At 40.7% G+C, this 18,888-nt stretch overlaps 1 protein-coding gene across 1 annotated transcript in view; it reads right to left on the bottom strand.

The window, feature by feature from the left end:
- Window positions 1–18,888, bottom strand: part of LOC117823925 (tyrosine-protein phosphatase non-receptor type 14-like) — a 50,190-nt gene that overhangs the window by 23,715 nt on the left and 7,587 nt on the right. The window contains exons 2-3 of the mRNA XM_034699206.1: window positions 7,297–7,710; window positions 3,130–3,305 (exon numbers count right to left, since the gene is read on the bottom strand). Coding sequence (XP_034555097.1) covers window positions 3,130–3,305; window positions 7,297–7,470 — 350 coding nt within the window. The 5' untranslated portion in view covers window positions 7,471–7,710. The remainder of the gene's footprint in view (window positions 1–3,129; window positions 3,306–7,296; window positions 7,711–18,888) is intronic.

Raw genomic sequence — 18,888 nt, 5'->3', positions numbered from 1 at the left:
CTTCAATATTTTTGAAAACATTGTGAAGAACTTTGCTCGTTTTGGGAGAGCAGAAGCAGCTCGTACATGGGCTCTGACTCTCCTGCATTACTGCCTTAATTGCTTTATAATTGGATTATTGGTGTGAGTATGTAGCCAATATGTGCACACACACACACACACACACACACTCATAGACACACCACATACACACACAGAGTTCAGGCCCCTGCGCTGGATAATTTCACAGCTGCAGGAGAGGAGGGAAGGAGAAACAGATGAATGGATAGACAGGAAGAGTGGGAGATCTGGTATCAGGTTACACATCAGTCAAACACTGCACTTCAAAGACATTACATTACTTTTACTCAGAGGAGACAGAGTCGATAATCTGTCTTTGTGGTTTTTGGCAAACAAGGAAGGATGATTTTTTTTCCCTAAGAAATGAATGTATCCTCTATTTTTATGATCACTTTAAATCTCTGTTTTCATCTTGGTAGGTTATTTGGCAACAAGTGTGACAGCATACACTCTTGCGCAAATTAAAACACATCCCCTTACTCCCACTCTGTTTTGACACACAAGTTAAACTAAAGAAATCCATGCTTTCAAGTTCCAGCTAAAAAAAACATGCAGACAGCGAGCTGAAACCACGTATGTAACAAGGGATCCAAAACTCCCAAACTTTTACTTTCTTTGTCCTCACTTGTTGTCCTTTCTCTGATTCCCCCCCACCCAGGTCCTTGCACCAGGTGTAAAGAAAAAGCAAAGATCTGCCTCACTGGATCAAACCAAAACAACCTCAAGTCTATAAATTATCTATACTTTCAAAAGAGGTCTGATTGATCGAGGTCTCAGGCTGTTAAAGAACAAAACATGCTTTTAAAGATATGTTTGAACCTTTGATTACGCCTGGGTGATAAAGAAAAAATGTGTTGTGAGCTTAATCATAAAACTGTTTTCAACTTGATGTGTAGAAAAAGGGGGACGGGGCTCTCAGAGGATCTGGCCTTAGGGCGCGTGTATGTTCTTACAATGTGCTGTATTGTGACTAACTCCTCTGACAGGGCTGCAGCTGGCTTCAGAGAGGATTCCTGGGGGGAGTGTGTGAGGTGTGTGAGGTGAGAGTGTGTGCCTGTTTTGTAAACCAGACTCCCCCCCTGCCCACCCCGCCTCCATCTCCCCTTAACCCCCAGCACTTCTCTTGGGAGGAATGTGTGGTCCGCCTCCTACGCTGGACGGCTGTGCCAACATTCCTGACTAAAGGAGAAGGAGAAAGAGGGAGAGAAAAGAGAAGGAAGGAGGGACCAGGAGAGGGAGATTAAAAATGAGGGACCAGATCTGCTCTTGATAAAAAGGAGTCGGGGTGACACTATGTACAGGGATTGCTAGAGAAAGAGAGGGGGCTTGAGAAAAAGAGGCAACCATTGTTCCTTAAATTGCCCCTAAGGCCCCATCATAACCCCTTCAACCCCATAACCTCCAAACACACACACACAAAAACACACACACACACACACACACACACACACACACACACACACACACACACACACACACACACACACACACACACACACACACACACACACACACACACACACACACACTATTAAGTCTGCAGGGGTTTCCTGGAATACAATGTCTTTACCAGAGCAGATCTTGGCTTCTGAGTAACGAACCCACATAAACACACACACTCACACACAAACTTCATGCCCAGACATGACAAATATATAAAATACAGATAAAATTCAAAAAAATTGATGGTTCACACACTCTCTCACACACTCTCTCACACACACACACACACACACACACACACACACACACACACACACACACACCTTAAATCTAAAAACACCAAGCTGTGACCTGCAATCGACCTTTCCCACATCCAGCTGAGCAGAAGCCGCAAATTCAGCGGCTCAGTGTCAAGCAGACCTGTAGTGTGTGTGTGTGTGTGTGTGTGTGTGTGTGTGTGTGTGTGTGTGTGTGTGTGTGTGTGTGTGTGTGTGTGTGTGTGTGTGTGTGTGTGTGTGTGTGTGTGTGTGCGTGTGTGCTTGTGTGTGTGTGTGTGTGTGTCTGAGGAGGAATCCGAGATGGCAGACTGTCCACTACACGCTGACCCCTGGTTGCCCTCTTCACAGCTAGCTAACGTGCTCATTCACACTCTGTCTCTCTCACACAGACACAGACACAGACACACACACACACACACACACACACACACACACACACACACACACACACACACAGTCTGGTTTAAGGAGGATGAAGAATGCATCTTAGCTTCCTCATCGTCATCATCATCATCATCATCAGATAGAAGATAACAATGTCATTCTTCAGCATTCATTTTTCGGAGGTATTTTGAATGACTGTATCTTGCCAGCTCAGCAGATTGATGTCATCTCCACTTTTATATGCATGCTGAGCTCTGGTTCCTGTTTCTCCAACCAATCAGAGTGGATATATTGTGAAACATGTGGGCAATGAATCAGGTGTGTTACCAGGTATATTGGGAAATACATGCAAAAAAAAGTCCCCAAAAAAATGGAGCTTTAGAGTCCCAAAGATCAATAATGACCTATTCACATGCGCAGACCTGAAAATGTCAATCAAATTTCAAGACAGCCTGCACACTGACATTTTGTGGAGTTGCTTACACATGTCCCTCACAGCAAGAGATTTGCCCTGTCAGACCTGGGGGTGGGGGATAAGGGGTCTCAAAAGGCCGGGCATGACTTCAAAAGGACACTGCTGTCACTTTGTAATAATTACAACATATTAAATATGGCAGGAAAAGCAGAGTCTGACACCGTGATGACAGTTTTTTGCAGTCACATTAAGATCTGACCAGTCGCATGAATCAAATGTTATCAGCCCCATCATCTTTCTCATGTATAATTTTCCCAACTGTTACCGGCTCCATTTATTCATCATCACACCTGGACTTTTTGCAGAAATTTCCGCCAATTCTTATCAAACCGAGCAGCTTTGTGAAGAGATTGACATTTTTGGGGGGAACACAAACAACATCCACTTGGGGGAACTTGTAGAAAACATTGTTGCTGCTCTATCTAAGTACAAAGCAAAAGCAGTATGGGTATATGAGTGTATGACGTCAACAGTAATTAGTGTTTTTACCTGGTGGCTTCCTGCTCCAGTCGGGAAACATTGGGCACGTAGAACATAACTCCAAAGAAGAGCAGTGGCTCGTTGCCAAACTTGTCCAGCTGCTTCTTCAGGGGTTTCTCTAGCTCCACCCAGCGCTGGGCTGGGATCTGGGCCTTTCCTTGGAACCATAGTCCAAAGTAATGGGTCTAAAGAAAGCAGACGTGAGAAACATAAAGAGTGAGTAAGCTGCACAAATTCAAGGGAAAGAAAACAGAAGAAGAAGTACAAAAAAAAAAGTTTAGGTGGACTGAGTGAGAGGGAAATAAAAAACGAGTTGTGCAAGCTTGATGGAGAGAGAGATAAGGAGGAACCACTGGGGGAGAGTATTTGAGTGGGAAATAGGGGTCTGAAGGGATGAAGAGAGGTGGGTGGAGGGAGGAAATGGGGAATTAGTGTAGAGATACATTGGGGAGAGCTGAGAGGAGAAACTAAGGCAGCTACAACAACATGTATTTCTTTTTCAAATCTGATCAAACCTTCAACGTCAGCAGCGTACCTTCATTAACATGAATAGCAGACAAGATCCATTGGAAAGAAGGAACAGGTGATGATCTATCCCAGTAATTCAAAATGAAAAATAATTGTAGCTACAGATTCAAACAAAAAAAAAATCAACAAAAACAAAAAAAATTTTAAGCGGGATAACTCATGGGGCCAAGCTATTCTATTCAGTTCTACGTCATGTTACATTACTATGTTGGTAGGTCTGTGTATTCTGCAAGGCAAAGCCAACATAGCATGGAGCAAGCTGACAACAAAGGCTGTCTTCACTGCTTGTTGCACCAACAACTTGGTTGGTTTCTTGCAAGGTTAATATTTCAAAGGATGATGATAGCAAAGCAAAATATAACACAACTTACTTCATTGAGCATCGTGCATAAAAAAATGATGAGATAAACTAAACAAGCTGTACAGCTTTGTTAACTGCAGAAACGTAAGAAACCTCCCAGTGGTGGTTGGATGGAGTAGAAAAAGTAAAAAAAAGTTCTCAAATTCATTGCTCCAGATGAAAAACCCCTGGAGGTGTTGGTTCAACAAGGTTGGTTCCGCCACTTGTTTGAACACTTAAGGGCCCGGTGCAGACTGCCATCATGTAAATATTTTTTGTAAGACCACTCTTTCAGAACTCTACGACAACATGTGTGGACTAATCAGCTGGGGAGATGATGGAGCAGCGACGAGCTACACCACAGGTATGTCAAGCTCTGGAGTTTGCCTGTAGCTAAAATAACAGGACTCTGACACTGTGAAACTCCACTGCACATAATGACAGACTGTTAAGGTTTTTGTTTTGTTTTAATGAGGAAATCATTAAGTTGTCCCACACATAAATGAGTCCCAGTCTCATCCTCTGAGACAGAAGAATAAGTTATTAATGTGACACTGGTTTCAGACTGGTACTCAGTATCTGCAGATACCCAAAGCCCAGGTATCATGTTGGATCAGACCAAGCGGCAACCTCCAGTCTCAAACTATGAAGCCCATGCAGAAGTGTTATAAACTGCAATACATCGAGAATCCGCTTGAGGCTGGCTGCAGAAACACCAGAAACCACATAGACACCAATTCAAAAAAGACGATCTTTGCAGCATTAATAAACATGTTTACAGCCTGGTTCAAAAAACGGCTTGGCTCTACGAAGTTAATCTCTCTATCCGCACACACTGTACGGGGGGGTAATATTTTTCTAACGTGATGGTTCAGAAGATATTAAGACTAAGAGTTTTTGCCCAAATAAGGACATGACTGACTTGACTCCTGGTCGGGAACACATAGCTGTTGGCTAGAAGGCTCAAACTCCGCCTCTTTACGTCACACTGTGCCTGGTTGAGTTCCGTATTTCCAATATGGCTGCAGCCGTCAATTGTCTTCAAAACAGCACTCAGGAACAGATGGGTGACATCACAGATCCTACGTCCATTATTTATACAGTCTATGGATCAGACTTAAAAAGATGGATTGGTGCATCCCTAGCAATTTTAAAACATGATGTAATATCTTGTCGACACTTTGAATGCATCAAAATCATACTTGCAAGCTATATGCAAGTATGCAAAATATTCCAAGATGAGCAAATGATCACTTTGGTAGACTCAGGCATTAATGAAACACTGCACTACTGTTGCTATTTGTTAGCAGCACAGCTAACAAATGGCTTTATCACCTAAATATGAATCTTGAGAGAGCCAAACACTGATTGTATGATTTGAATCCCAGTGCTGTTGAAGGCATACCCCATAATTCAGTAAACAAATGCTTTATCAGCTTTGTGGAGCAAGTGCGTGAGCTAACAGTATCACACAGATGTGAGCACACCTGTTTCATCCCCTGTGTTTGACTCTACTGTCAAGAAAGTCATAAAGACGCAAGCTGCAGCTGCACAGGCATGCAAACACACACACACACACACACACACACACACGCTCAGGCCTCAGGTACAGCAGTAAAGATGAAATCCAGGTGGAAACACACGTTCACACACACAGTCCTCATATGTGTGCATGCATGGAGGAGCAGACAGTGGCTGAAGCAGGGGCGTCGCAACACCTTATTTATAACATCACCGACACCTGGCAAATACCACAACACTGTGTGAGTATGCACAAGTGCACCGACCCTCTCCCTCACTTTGTCAGCTCAGCCGAGCCTACATATTCATCAAACTCAAATCAGTCGGTCAACCAGGCAGACACATTCTCTCTCCGGTGTGTGAACAAAGTGTCCCATCAGTGTGTCGCACTAAACAACTTGACATTACGAACAATAAACCCCCCCCCCACCACCATCACCACCACCGCTCTCTAAAACAAGTCCAGGTAAAAGGGTAGACAAAAAAAGGGGAGAATAAAAGAAAAGGAGAGACAAACAGAAGGAGAAAGCATGGAGAGCAGGAGGGGTGGAGTACAAGAGGGGGATGAGCTGTATCTCTTTCTTCTGCAGAGAAAAGAGGACAGAGGTAGCCACGCTTCGTTAGAGACGGACAAGGACCCCGCAGGAGAGAGACAGCAGAGGGCAGGCCGACACACGAGGTGCGGGGAGAGACGCGTGGCGAATAACACATGCAAACACACACTCACAGACACACACACAATCAGACACAGCAGTCATACTTAAAAGAAAATTCAAAGGGTTCAAACTTTTACTTGTGTATTTCTGATATGGATGATTCGTTAAGTAGGTGATATAAAAGCATAAACTGTAGAATTGCATTATTTTGCTATTTTCAGAGGTTGCTGCTAAAATATACAGATGTTTTAATTCAAAGTAGGACCTTACTATGCTTTCTTCATTTCTAAAAAGCACAGCAAAATTGACTTTAATATATTTTTTAAAACAATTTGTTAATATCATTTTAGAAATACAGTTTTATTTCCTTATTGGCCGCCCTTACTTCAATTAATATTTGATGATGAAGCTGAAATTAGCTGACACCTTGTGTCAGAGTCACTGGGGGTGAGTATTGGCAAGAACCTCGCGATCGATACGCATCATGATACTTGGGTCACCATACGACAGTATCGAGATATATCCCGATATCACAATATTGCGATATATTGTGATATTCTGCACAATTAACTAAGAAAAAAATAGAGATGGTGTAAATGTAAATCCCACAATATTACTCAAAATTGAAAGGACAAATTAAGTCAAAACTTTTTGATTGAAAACAACTTTTACACTTTATTGTTTTTGAAATACTGGAGTTATATTTTAGTTTCAATTCGGCTAAAATATGAATTTTTATTTTCACAAAAAATCGAGTTGAAATATCGATGTTATATCGGAGGTCAAAGTATCACGATATATTGCTGTATCGATATTTTTTCACACCTCTAAGAGTCAGGCAGTGTATGAAAATCTATATAATTTGATTATTTTAAAACACTCAAAATCTAAAAATATTAATGAGCCTCAGACAATGATCCTCATTTGTTGAATACCTCTCTTTAATACTTCTATTTAAAATCTAACAGATGCATTTGCTAAGTTAGCTTGTCTTTAGCGTCCTTTATGTTTTGATATTTAAGTTCAGAAAAGTTCATAATCACTCAATAACTCTGATAAAGAAAAGCCAGAAAGCAGCAGAGATGTGAGTGACACAGAAGCAGGGTAACATGACAAAAGACTCGTCCTCACCTCGCGTAGCTCCAGCCTTTGTGCCACCGCCTCCAGACATTCCTGTCCCGTACTCTCCACCGACAAAGTGCATTCAATCACGTTGCTGTCCAGCAGGCGAATCCGTGTCACAAAGTAGTTCTTGCTCAAGACATTGTAGCGCCGTGTGCGCCGCAGCTTCAGCCGGAAGGGCATGTCTGGCTGGAGGGTCGCGGCAGAGTCAAAGGGTCAGAAGTCAAAGTCCAAGCAAGCGAAGAGACAAGGGGAGGTGGGCGGGTTTCTATGACCTGGCTGGTGCCCTCCTCACTCTCGCACGACGCCGGCCACACCACCGGGTGGAAAGATGCACCCTGGCAAGGTGCTGGCCCATTCCCAATGATGTCCTGAGTGGAGGAGGAGGAGGATGAGGAGGAGAGGAGGGAGGAAGAACGGGTGCTGCAGAGAGAGATGAAATAAGACAAGAATTAGACATTATTCTCCCTCTCAGCATTTCAAAGTCCTGTATCCCACAAAAAAGCACACACAAAAATGGACCAGGCTCGCAAAATCACCGGCAATAACAGCAGCAGCGATGGTGCTATGATGTTGGCAGAGGCGGGAATCACAGTAGCAGACAGCTTTATCCTATAGTTATGGCAGCTGTGCTCCCTACAGCCCCACGAGGCCCAGCGTCAAGCAAAGCTGGGAGACAGAAGCGTAGATGTGAGGCTACGGATGAATGGACATCAAACAGTCTGAGCGCAGACATCCATCTGAACCCGGCAGCTGGCTTTGAGGAGCTAATGGAGCTTCTAAGTCTCATATCTGCCTGTGTGGGAGGCCTTTCCTTTCCTTTTTATCCCCCCCTCCACCCTCTCCCCCTTTCCCCTCCTCTCTCTCTACCCGGCTGCAGCACAGTGCCAGACATTGTAGTGTACAGTGTAAGAGAGTGTAAGATCACACACATGTGGCAGTGGCACATATGCTAACAAGGACGCATTTTTTTGGTCAGCTACTGCCACAAAACAGAGATGTTGCTGTCATTAAGAAACTTGTAAATCTGTTAATTACTCAGAGTCAGGGTTATGAGGAAGAACACACACACTCACACACTCGCAAAAAAGTTTGAGACGGGTCTTCAGGGAGCACTTTCAACAGGATCTATTGGTTAGTCGTCATTTCTTTAATGTTTGTGATGAGGAAAGAGCTTTGATGTAGGGCATGACCCACACGCAAACACAAGTATGTACACACCTGTAATGTGGGAAACTTAAAAACTGTGTTCAACCAATTTAAAACACAGCTTAAAGTTGGGAAATGTAGTCATCAAAGGATCTTCTTTAAAGGATAACTAAGCCTTAATTCATTTAATTAGCTCATACCGGTGTCCCTTCAAGGGTGGTGGCTATACTATGTAGCCTTGTTAGACAGGAAAAAGACCATAAAATCCAAAAGAAGCACTCCACACCTCTTCAGTAGAAAAGCAACACCCTCCTGCACACCAAAATACGAACACAATTTACAAAACCAGCATGAATAGAAATAGGGAAAAAATACACAAACAGAAGAATGCAAGGACCAAAATACAGCACGACAATGCTCCAGTGATCAGGAGAGGAGAAGAGTGGGGGAGGAGTGGAGAGAGAGGAGGAGGAGTAGAGATGGAGTGGATGTGTTGCTTCTTGTCCCGAGCTCTGGGCAATGTGCTGTTGGACCCTAGCCCACATTCCTCTCTACTCTGACTGGAAAAACAGAGCACACCTGACACAAGTATGCATCACAAGGAAGCAAAAGTGTGTGTGTTCATGTGCGTGTGTGTGTGTGTGTATGTATGTGTGTGTTCAAGAGCATGTGTGTGACAAGGCTAAGTGAGCGAGGGAAGAAAGACGCCGGGAAGGAGGAGGAGGAAGGAGAAGAGGCTACAAACTGCTGACTTAAGTGCAGCTCCGTGTTGTTTGCCACAGGTTGAATCACACTTGCTCTGCACTTGTTTTTTTGTAACAGCCGATCCCCTTTAAGAGTCGGGACGCATTCCTAAGTCCTGAATCCATCATAGACAGCTTACTTAAAGTGTGGCATCATCGTGTTTGTGAGGTTTTTATAGGAGGGTGTTCATGCAAACACACACAGCAATTCAGCAGACCTTTGATTTTAAACTCAAGTATGAAAGCTCAAATATATATATATATATATATATATATATATATATATATATATACTGATGTGTTCCTGGCTGCTAGCAAATAATAAATAAACGGGTAATTTGATGAATCTTTACCCTATCACCAACTCTCAATTGATCATCAACTGAAAAAAAATAACATTACTATCAGAAATACAGCAGCACATTAGCCCTATTTCTAAACAAAACAGCATATTTCATATTTATTAATTTATTTAATTGAATGTTAGCTAGTACCATAGACTGAATAAAATATGGACATAGTATCCGTGACGTCACCCATCTGTTCCTGAGCGCTGTTTTGAAGCCAATCGACGGCAGCAGCCTTATTAGAAATGCGGAACTCAACCAGGCATAGTGTAACGTAAAGGGGCGGAGTTTGAGCCTCCTAGCTAACAGCTATGTGTTCCCGTCCGGGAGTCAAGTCAGTCATGTCCTTATTTGGGCAAAAACTCATAATCTTAATATCTTCTGAACCGTCGCGTTAGAAATTCACCCCCCGTACAGTGTGTGCCAATAGAGAGATTAGCTACGTAGAGCCAAGCTGTTTTTTGAACCAGGCTGTAAACATGTTTATTAATGCTGCAAAGATTGCCTTTTTTGAATTGGTGTTTATGTGGTTTCCAGTGTTTCTGCAGCCAGCCTCAAGCGGATTCTCCATGAATTGCAGTTTATAACACTTCCGCATGGGCTTCATACTTTGAGATCGGAGGTTGCCGCTTGCTTTCTAGCTAACTGTAGTATAAGCTAGTGGCTAAGTGCTCACATAAGGTGTAGTCTGACAGTAGCTCATACTTTATCAAATATATTTTTTGTAGTATTTTTCCTTTTTTTTTTTTTTATAAATACTTTTTTTCAGTTTTCAATGAATACCTTTTCTACATTAGCATTCAGCCACATTCTAGCTAACGTTTGTGTAAGCTAGGATGTGGCTAGCTGCAGTGTGATGGTAGTTATCCAACATGTTTTTTTAAACAGAAATATGGCCCTTTTGACAAACACATTTTCACTTTGCATTTTATTTTCAGTCACTGATTAATCTTTCCCATTGTTTTATGTAAAACTATCAAAAGTAATGTTAGCATTATGATACTTTCTAGCTAGCATAGGGAGTGGCTGACTTATATCATTTGCTGTAGTCTGATGGTCGCAATGGGGAATTAAATAGTTTGTTTTCATTTGAAATATTGCAATATCTCATTTAAGATGTTAACTGTATTTGAGGAGTTCATTTGCAACAACAGATAACTCTGTTTTCTCACATTTTCAATAAACATATATTTTTTTAATTTAAATTTTTAATAAAGTTACATTTTTAAGATACCGCTATTTAGCTATGTCATTTTGATAACAGTAATATATGTTTTTTGAAATATTAAAAAAAAAAATTTAAAGTGAGTTATCTGTTTTTGCAAATGAACTCTTCATTTACTCTTTTTAGATGCTTATTCCCTTCTTGGCTAACACTTACTTTAATGGCACCCCATAATTCATCATAAATGCTGTGCTCTGGTCTGATGGTAACCAGTTATGAAACATGTTTTTAACTTAAAATATAAAATAATAATAATAATAATAATAAAATAATAATAATAATAATAATAATAATAATAATAATAATAGATAAAAGATAACAGATAATAGATAATAGATAATAGATAATGTAAACTAATTTCACTGTAGTCTGTATCTTCAGTTGCTGCTGATCAATAAGGAGTTGAAGAAATTACAATTATTTGACTGATTTGTGTACAATACCCTTTGTGTTTTTAAACCATGAACAACAGGATGCCAAAAACATTTTGTTATGACAAAAATGGCCGCCTTGTGAATATGGTAAATAATCAAGAAAATAAGGATGTCAAAGGGAACTGTGATCCCAGTCATAAATCTGATCCACAGTCCCCCCCTCTGAGCAGCCGGCCCCCCTACCTGCCCCCACTGGTATGGGCTTAGGGGAAGTGACATCACAAGTTGACAGTAAAAGTGCCCTAAAATTCATCTCCAGCAAAAATTCCCACACAGGCCTCCTGCAAGATCACTGTCAACAAGTACACAGATAAGCACACAAAGACACATAGACGGACTACATACTTTCACTGTGTAGTGTACAAACATAGACATGCATGAACAGAGCACACCACAAACACACAAAATCACAAACACGCCCACCAGGTTCCTCAGAGGTTAGCCAAAGGACCAGACAGCAGTTAGAGCAACTCTAAACTAGCAATCAGTGGCATGGTTGAGAGTGTGTGGTTTAGTAAAGCCCAACACACAGACAGACAATAGCTTGGGACCGAACCCAACCCCTTGACACAAATAAATAAAAAACGCTGCTTCAACACCGCTTAAGCTCTCTCCTGACCGTCGTGTTTATTTCCAGCGTGCAAAAACAGCATATACGTTTATGAATTTGCACATTGTAATTTTGTGGCTGGGAGAAAAACGAGAGGGAAAACTGAGGGAAGAGGTTGTTTTTCCTTTTCAGGGAAGCAGGCATGGGCTAAAAATATAAGAAACCATTGCCATCTTTTGTTGTGTTTTCTCTTTATTCCCCTACCCAAGTGTGGTGAAGGGCAAAAAAAAGGGGGGGGGGGGGTATTTTTCTGTATGTGATTCAATTCTTAACCACAGGAATATTATTTCTCCAGCACTATTTACGGCTGCATTTTTATGAATCAATCAAGGTGAAGGTTATGTAACCTTGTGGGTAAACAAAGGGAAAAATAGAAGAGAGGTCCAGCCTCACATACTTGGACACTTTTAACTGAACTCTACATTTATAGAGACTGTGGCTCTTGCACCAAAAAAACTGCTTCCCAGTAGTGCTGTCTGCTCTTACACTCACACATTCAATTTCTATCAACTTGTGTGCATCACAAAATGTCAACGACGGTGGTTGACTGATTGTACCCAGGATGTTGTAATTGGACTAACGTATATGTAATGCAAGCATGTCCAGACTTTGTGTTTGAAAATACAAAATGTGTTTGACATTTTTACATCTAATTACCAACGGCAGTAGCCTTGTGTTGCTGTGTGTCCAAGGAGTATACTCTATATTAGCTGAATTGACAATTAAGTTGACTTAAGAGTAGCATGCCCACTGCGTCATTTTTCCTAGCATGCTGATATTAGTTTTCAGCGCTAGGGTTGTGAAATTCCAGGAATTTTCAAAGTTGGAAACTTTCCATGGGAATTAACGGGAATAAACCAGGAAGTTACTATTTTGAAGGTTGGCTTTTAATAGGGAACTAAAATATAATTGGGGAAAATATATTTTAGCATAATCCTGACTAAAACAACCAGATTTCATGCAACAAGTACAGTTGAATATCTATGCTATTCCTCACTCACATGCACAAAGAACACTGCTTACTGCAGGGCTGTTGGGACCACGCCCCCTACATGCACTGTGCATTCCTCCATCACAGACACAGATGGTTTCTAGAATCCTGCAGAGGCTAGGCTTGAGAAGCTTGAGGGAAGATGCTTTTTTATTTGCATGTTGAATGGGACTTTTTTGGAGGGAGAGCGGCTCTTTTCATATAACATTTTGAACGGGACTTTGTTGGGATTGCATTTTTGTTCATTTTTGAATGGGTTAGGTTGGGGGGATGAGTAATATTTAACTCAACATTCATGTTTTTGTTCTTCAATGAGAGAATTGATTGTTCAATCAAATATTTAACACTTGATAAAGTTCTACTTACAAATAAATCTGTTTTAATTGTATTATTTTGGATGGATGTCTGCTTATAACAAAACAAATATTTATGCTTGGATATGATACCTTTCCATTAAATGACCCTCAATTCCCATTTAATTTCCATAAATTCCCATGGAAAGTTTCCAATTTGGAATATTTCCAGAATTCCCCAGCTTAACTTCCCATGGAAATTTACCGGAAATGTTCCACACCTTTGCAGCCCTACTTTAGACTAGCATGCTGATATTAGTCTTCAGCGCTATGGATAAGCTTTAATTTATGTTAGGTGGGGTTAAGCTAATGTTAGTCCACTTTTTATCAGACTTCAAGGTTAAATTAAAGCAAGCTTAGCCAACATTTTGTAACGTAGCAGAACAATTGGAACACATAGCTTAGTCCCAATTCTTCAAATTATAATTGGGGAATTAACATGTAGTTTCACAAAAAAATTTAAAACTTTCATTAGCATTTGCAAAGGGGCTACATATGCCTATGTTCAAATAAATTAACAGGTGGCTCAAATGTTGAAACATTTGGCTTTAGCCTCAATCTTTCAGCATTAAGATATTTATTCATTGGAGTTTCTCTTCAGATTTTCTCCTCCATGGAGGATACTCCTAACCAACTCCTAGCTTAATTAGCTAGCTAATGAAAGTTGACAGAGTAAGCCATAAACAGACTATCACAGCTGCACATACAAAGCCTGCTTATACTTGTGTTTGAAACTAATGACCCGATATTGTTATCGTAGTAAAAAGTGTAGCATGGGAACAGAAGTTTGACAGGTGCAGTTACAGCATTAACGGGGGAAGGTTTAGCTAACAGTGAGTTGTGTTAACAGCTGACAAAAGAAGGATATAAAAATCTGTTAAAAAACAATGTTGACACAGGTTTCCCCCACGGGAGGTAATGTTTTCCCTCTCCGCCCACTCAGGTGTGGATTCAGCTTACGGGGGCCATCTGAGTATTGTAGCCAAACCAAAACAAGCTGTGACAAACACCACAGACGGCCTGGCAGCATTACACATCAAAACCACAACCTGCATGATGCATTCAGGTGCTTCAATATAGGTCACACACAGCAGAGACAAAATGGACACTTTGAATGTCTCTTTGTACTTTTAAATTATTTTTAAACAGACACATTGAATGAAAACTTCCCAAACATCTTCATAAGCTTTGAGGTTTTCTGGTCTGCGTGCTGCTGTTGTGCTCTGTGTCTCTCAGGGGCAGCCCGTCCATCACTTTGCTCCATTCACATCCACACAATAGTGAGAACAAAACAGCACTTTGTCGCCTACTGCTAAGACCATTAGACGCAGGCGGCCAAGAACTGAGGACGCAAGTGTAGCGTGTGTAACTCAATCAATCTGATCTCTGTTACTCGTCTCTGTCTGAAATACCAACACCACCCCTCCTGTTACACATGAGCGCTGTAGCAAAACAAACGGGTTAAGTGCTTCACAGCTCATAACTGCTCTTCCTCCAGCGAGGTCTTTTTACACCCAAACCAGGCCGGGATCAAGTAGTGGGAGTTCAAAACAAGGAATTTATACGGCTCTGGATGTTTCCTCAGACAACAAAACAACTAACATTTTCAAACAGCATTTAGCTTATACTGGATTCTCCTCCATTTGTTTTAAACGGCAGAATTATCATGATTAATCAATCAAACCAGGGCTGCTAACAACTGATTATGTCTTTTTATTTCAGATCATCTGTAGATTACTTTCTCAACAAAGTCTTTGGAGTTTTCCTTGTTTGGAATGTATGGTATGATAGGGTGGCAGTATGTTATTTTGTTTATGTATTTATTTTATTCTATTTTTTTCTTCCTTCTCTTTTCTTTCTAATGTAAATATCTTTATATAATCCACTCTTAATGTTTTATTTTAGATGTGTAATGTGGTTTGAAGGCAAGATGTATGTTTTGATTTAATTCTCTTCTGTTTGTGGAAAAACAAAAAATAATAAAACTCTGTTTTAAAACAAACAAAAAGTCTGCGGTTCATATTATGTGAAAAAGAGTGACATCAGAGACGATGGAAGAAGGATATTTTTCGCATTATGCAGAAAAAGAAATCAACCCAAAAAGCAGTAGTTTGTTCTAGATGAATCATCACAACAAAATCTGATATCAAATATTAAATGTAAAATAATCTAATTCAAAGGATAAAATAGCAAAATCCCAAATTTAAGATGCAGAAACCCACGAGACTGGCAATGGTCGTTTACATGACTTCAAGTTAGGGCTGCACAATCAATCTAATTTTGATCGTGATTACGATTTTGGCCGCAACGATTATATTAGCTATATCGTCTGCGATGTTTACATTTAAAATGTGGGCTCCGAGGGAGCTCTCTCATACAGAAACGTTTTCCTCGCAGAGCTGATGAGTGCTCGCACGAATTGTTGATCATTCCCCACCTCTGTCCGTGCTTTTATGCGCGCTCGCAGCTGCCTAAATACCTCTCGGTTGTTGACTTTCCTCGTGAGGACTTCATATCTGCGCGTGTGAAATATTATTATCTGCTCGTGAATATGTTTCTAAGAGCTCTCCCACTTTTACATAAATCTAACGCTGTTATTGCCTTTCCTGTATAAGCTGTAATTGTTTCCACTGAGTTGCACTTCGTGATTGCACTCTGTAATAGAATACTTATTAACTTAGCCCTTGGTAAATTTTTAATTCTTGGGTAGATTTTTTTTTATTATTATTTGTCATTTATTCTTATTTAAAGTTTCATTTTGCACTGAAAACATATTGTTTGTTTAAAAGTAGTGCAATACAAATTAGAGATAGACTGATATGTTTTTTTCAGGGCTGATACCGATACTGATTATTAGTAGTCAAGGAGGCCGATAACCGAAATTTGGAGCCCTTATTCATTTGCAGTAAAAGGGGAAAATGTTGGCGTCAAAATTTTGAATAGTACAAAATCCAACACTTAACTTCGTTTAAATGCCTTTAAGCATATGTTTATTAAATAGCTTTTCAGATTTGCAACATGTTAAAGTTTTTTTTTATCTTAGACAATAGACATCTTTGTTTTAAAATTCTAACAAAAAGTACAGGGAGCTCCCAGGCTCAGCAGCATGTCTAATAAAGTTAAATGAAAACTTAAACAAATAAAGAGTTAGTGAATTTCGAGCCAAAATAACCCAGTTTTAAATTGATCTCTTATCGGCTGTCGGATTTTTGAAAAAGGCTGATGCTGATATACGTCAAAATGCTGATATACGTCAAAATGCAGAATATAGGCCCGGGCGATAATCAGTCTATCCCTAATACAAATACAGATGTTTCCCTATGAATAATCGTGATTAATAATCGTGATTAATAATCGTGATTACAATATTGGTCAAAATAATCATGATTATCATTTGACCATAATCGTGCAGCCCTACTTCAAGTTAACACGTTAAAACTTTTTTGAGAAGTCAGGCTTCCACTCAAGTCTCCTTTAAGGATTTCGTCTGAGAACCTGCTAAAGAAACTAAAAAATGTGTTTTTCTACACTGAGTTAAACATAAAAATTCAAATATCTGTTACAAAACAGACAGATTTAGCTCATGTTTCCAAAATCTTCTTAGGACTTTGATCCTCTTTTGCCCCACTGGCTTACCATAGAGCTGACACGGGCTGTGTAGTGAGATGTTTTTGGGAAACATGGCTCTGAAGTCTGCACATATTCCCAGACACATGGAGCAAGAGTCTGAGGAGCAGCAGCTGCTGGGATCAGACTTTATCCTCCAGCTGCACAAAGACACTGGGCACTGAAAGTATCCTCTTTTGCTGTGTGCAAAAAGCACATACAGTAGAGTAATATTCATGTATCCTAAATAGCAATTTACTTCCATCAGGACACACAACAATACTCCTTGTTATCTCACACTTTGGCCATGTGTGTTTCTGTCTTATTCAGAGGAATGTGGATGCATTTGTGCATGTGTCTTCACGCTCTCTGTGTTTTTCTCAGTTGAAGGAATGAACGTAATGATACATTCCAAAATAAACTGTATGTACTATATGTTTACACACACACATACACATACATCCACACACACACATGCCTTCTGTCACACACAAAGATCAGCAGCTGCAAACAGATGGTGGAGCCAGGCGGCCAGACAGTGTGTGTTTCTAACAAGCGCATCTGCTTCTTCACTTTCCAGCCCCCTCACCCTCTGCACTCCTCCCCTCTTTTTCTGAGACAAAGACACACACAAACAAACTTGATACACACACAAATGGAAGTGTTCTCTCTGCTACACAGGAGTACAGGAGTGCAGTAGTGGTGACAAAGACACAGAGCCGTGTTCGCACTGAGGTGACATCTAGACAGCAAAGGAGTCACATCACGCAGCGTTATGTACTCTCCAAGTGGTAGAAATTGAGGCTAATGTGCGTAAACATTAAAATGATGACATTTTGAAATTGTTTTTAACAATTACAGCAGATGTCTGTGCTTATGACAACAGCTTGTGAACACGTAAGCTGCATTTTAAATGAATATCGTCTTTGACATCAGCTCCTGTTTGATCCTTGCACCCACAAAGCTTTGAGCGTGCAGAGATCCTTTGCAAACTCCTTGTACCATCCCCTGCAACAAGAGCGATCTGTCAACATCCACAAATAACCCTCAAGGTCTGTTTCTTCAAGCGTTGAGATGTTTTGCAGCAGCAGCTAATTTTTCAAAATCAGCTGCTTTGTAGTTATTGTTTACAGCTGGGTTATGACTGCAGACAGATGTGGTAGACACGATAAAGCACAAGACGACTTAATCACTGAAAAAGTCCCAAAAGAGAAGCTGTCTTTGGAACAATGAATAGCTGTGACATTTTTAAAGAGTAGTATAGATTCTCTGGGGCCTTTTTTTCATTATGATACTGAATCTTTCTAATGGAATAAAAGTATACATAAGATTGGTGGGAAAACACTGATTCCTGAGAATTAGCTTGTTTTGACTACTACCACACTCGGCTAGCACCAAGCTGTTGATGTTTGATGAAGTCACATGATACTTCACTTCAAAGCAGCTGATTTTTGGGAGGCTAGCTGGTGATGGTATAAGATTGGTGCATTGACTAGCATACCCTCCATATTTTAGGCTGTATCTAAGTCCAATACCAATGTAAGTATCAGGATTGATAGCCTGTACTGGTATAGGTATTGTAACATCTCGTAGTATCACGTTTTGCTCATAGACTGTATAAAATATGGATGTAGTATCCTTGACATCACCCATCTCTTTCTGAAGGGCTGTTTTGAGGCCAGGCGGCGGCGGGAGACATATTGCTGCTGTCGAGCGAGTGTGACGTAAAGAGGCGGGCTTTGAGCCTCCTAGCCAACAGCTACAGTGTTCCGGCCTGTCAATCAACACTCGTCTTTGTACCAGGCTATAAACATGTTTATTTCTGCTGTAAAGACCGTCTTTGTTGGATTGGTGTGTATGTGGTTTCCGGTACTTCCGGAGCCAGCCTCAAGCAGATCCTGGATGAACTGCAGTTTTTAGCACTTCCGCATTGGACTCATATTTTTAGACCGTAGGTTGGCGCTTGGTTTTGCTCTACAAAATAATGAGTATCCGTACTAGTCTGAATATATGACGACCCAGATTTTGAGGCACCAAGTGTTGTATTAAAACTACATTTAAATGGCATCACAGGTAAATAAAGCTCTTGTGATAAGAGTGTTTACCGACCTCACCACGTACAAATCCCTCAATAACCTGGCCC

Source organism: Notolabrus celidotus, chromosome 13 (assembly GCF_009762535.1).
Source record: "Notolabrus celidotus isolate fNotCel1 chromosome 13, fNotCel1.pri, whole genome shotgun sequence".
Classification (NCBI taxonomy): Eukaryota; Metazoa; Chordata; class Actinopteri; order Labriformes; family Labridae; genus Notolabrus; species Notolabrus celidotus.
The sequence above is the reverse complement of the archived record's forward strand: the minus strand, read 5'-3'. Positions and strand labels throughout refer to the sequence as shown.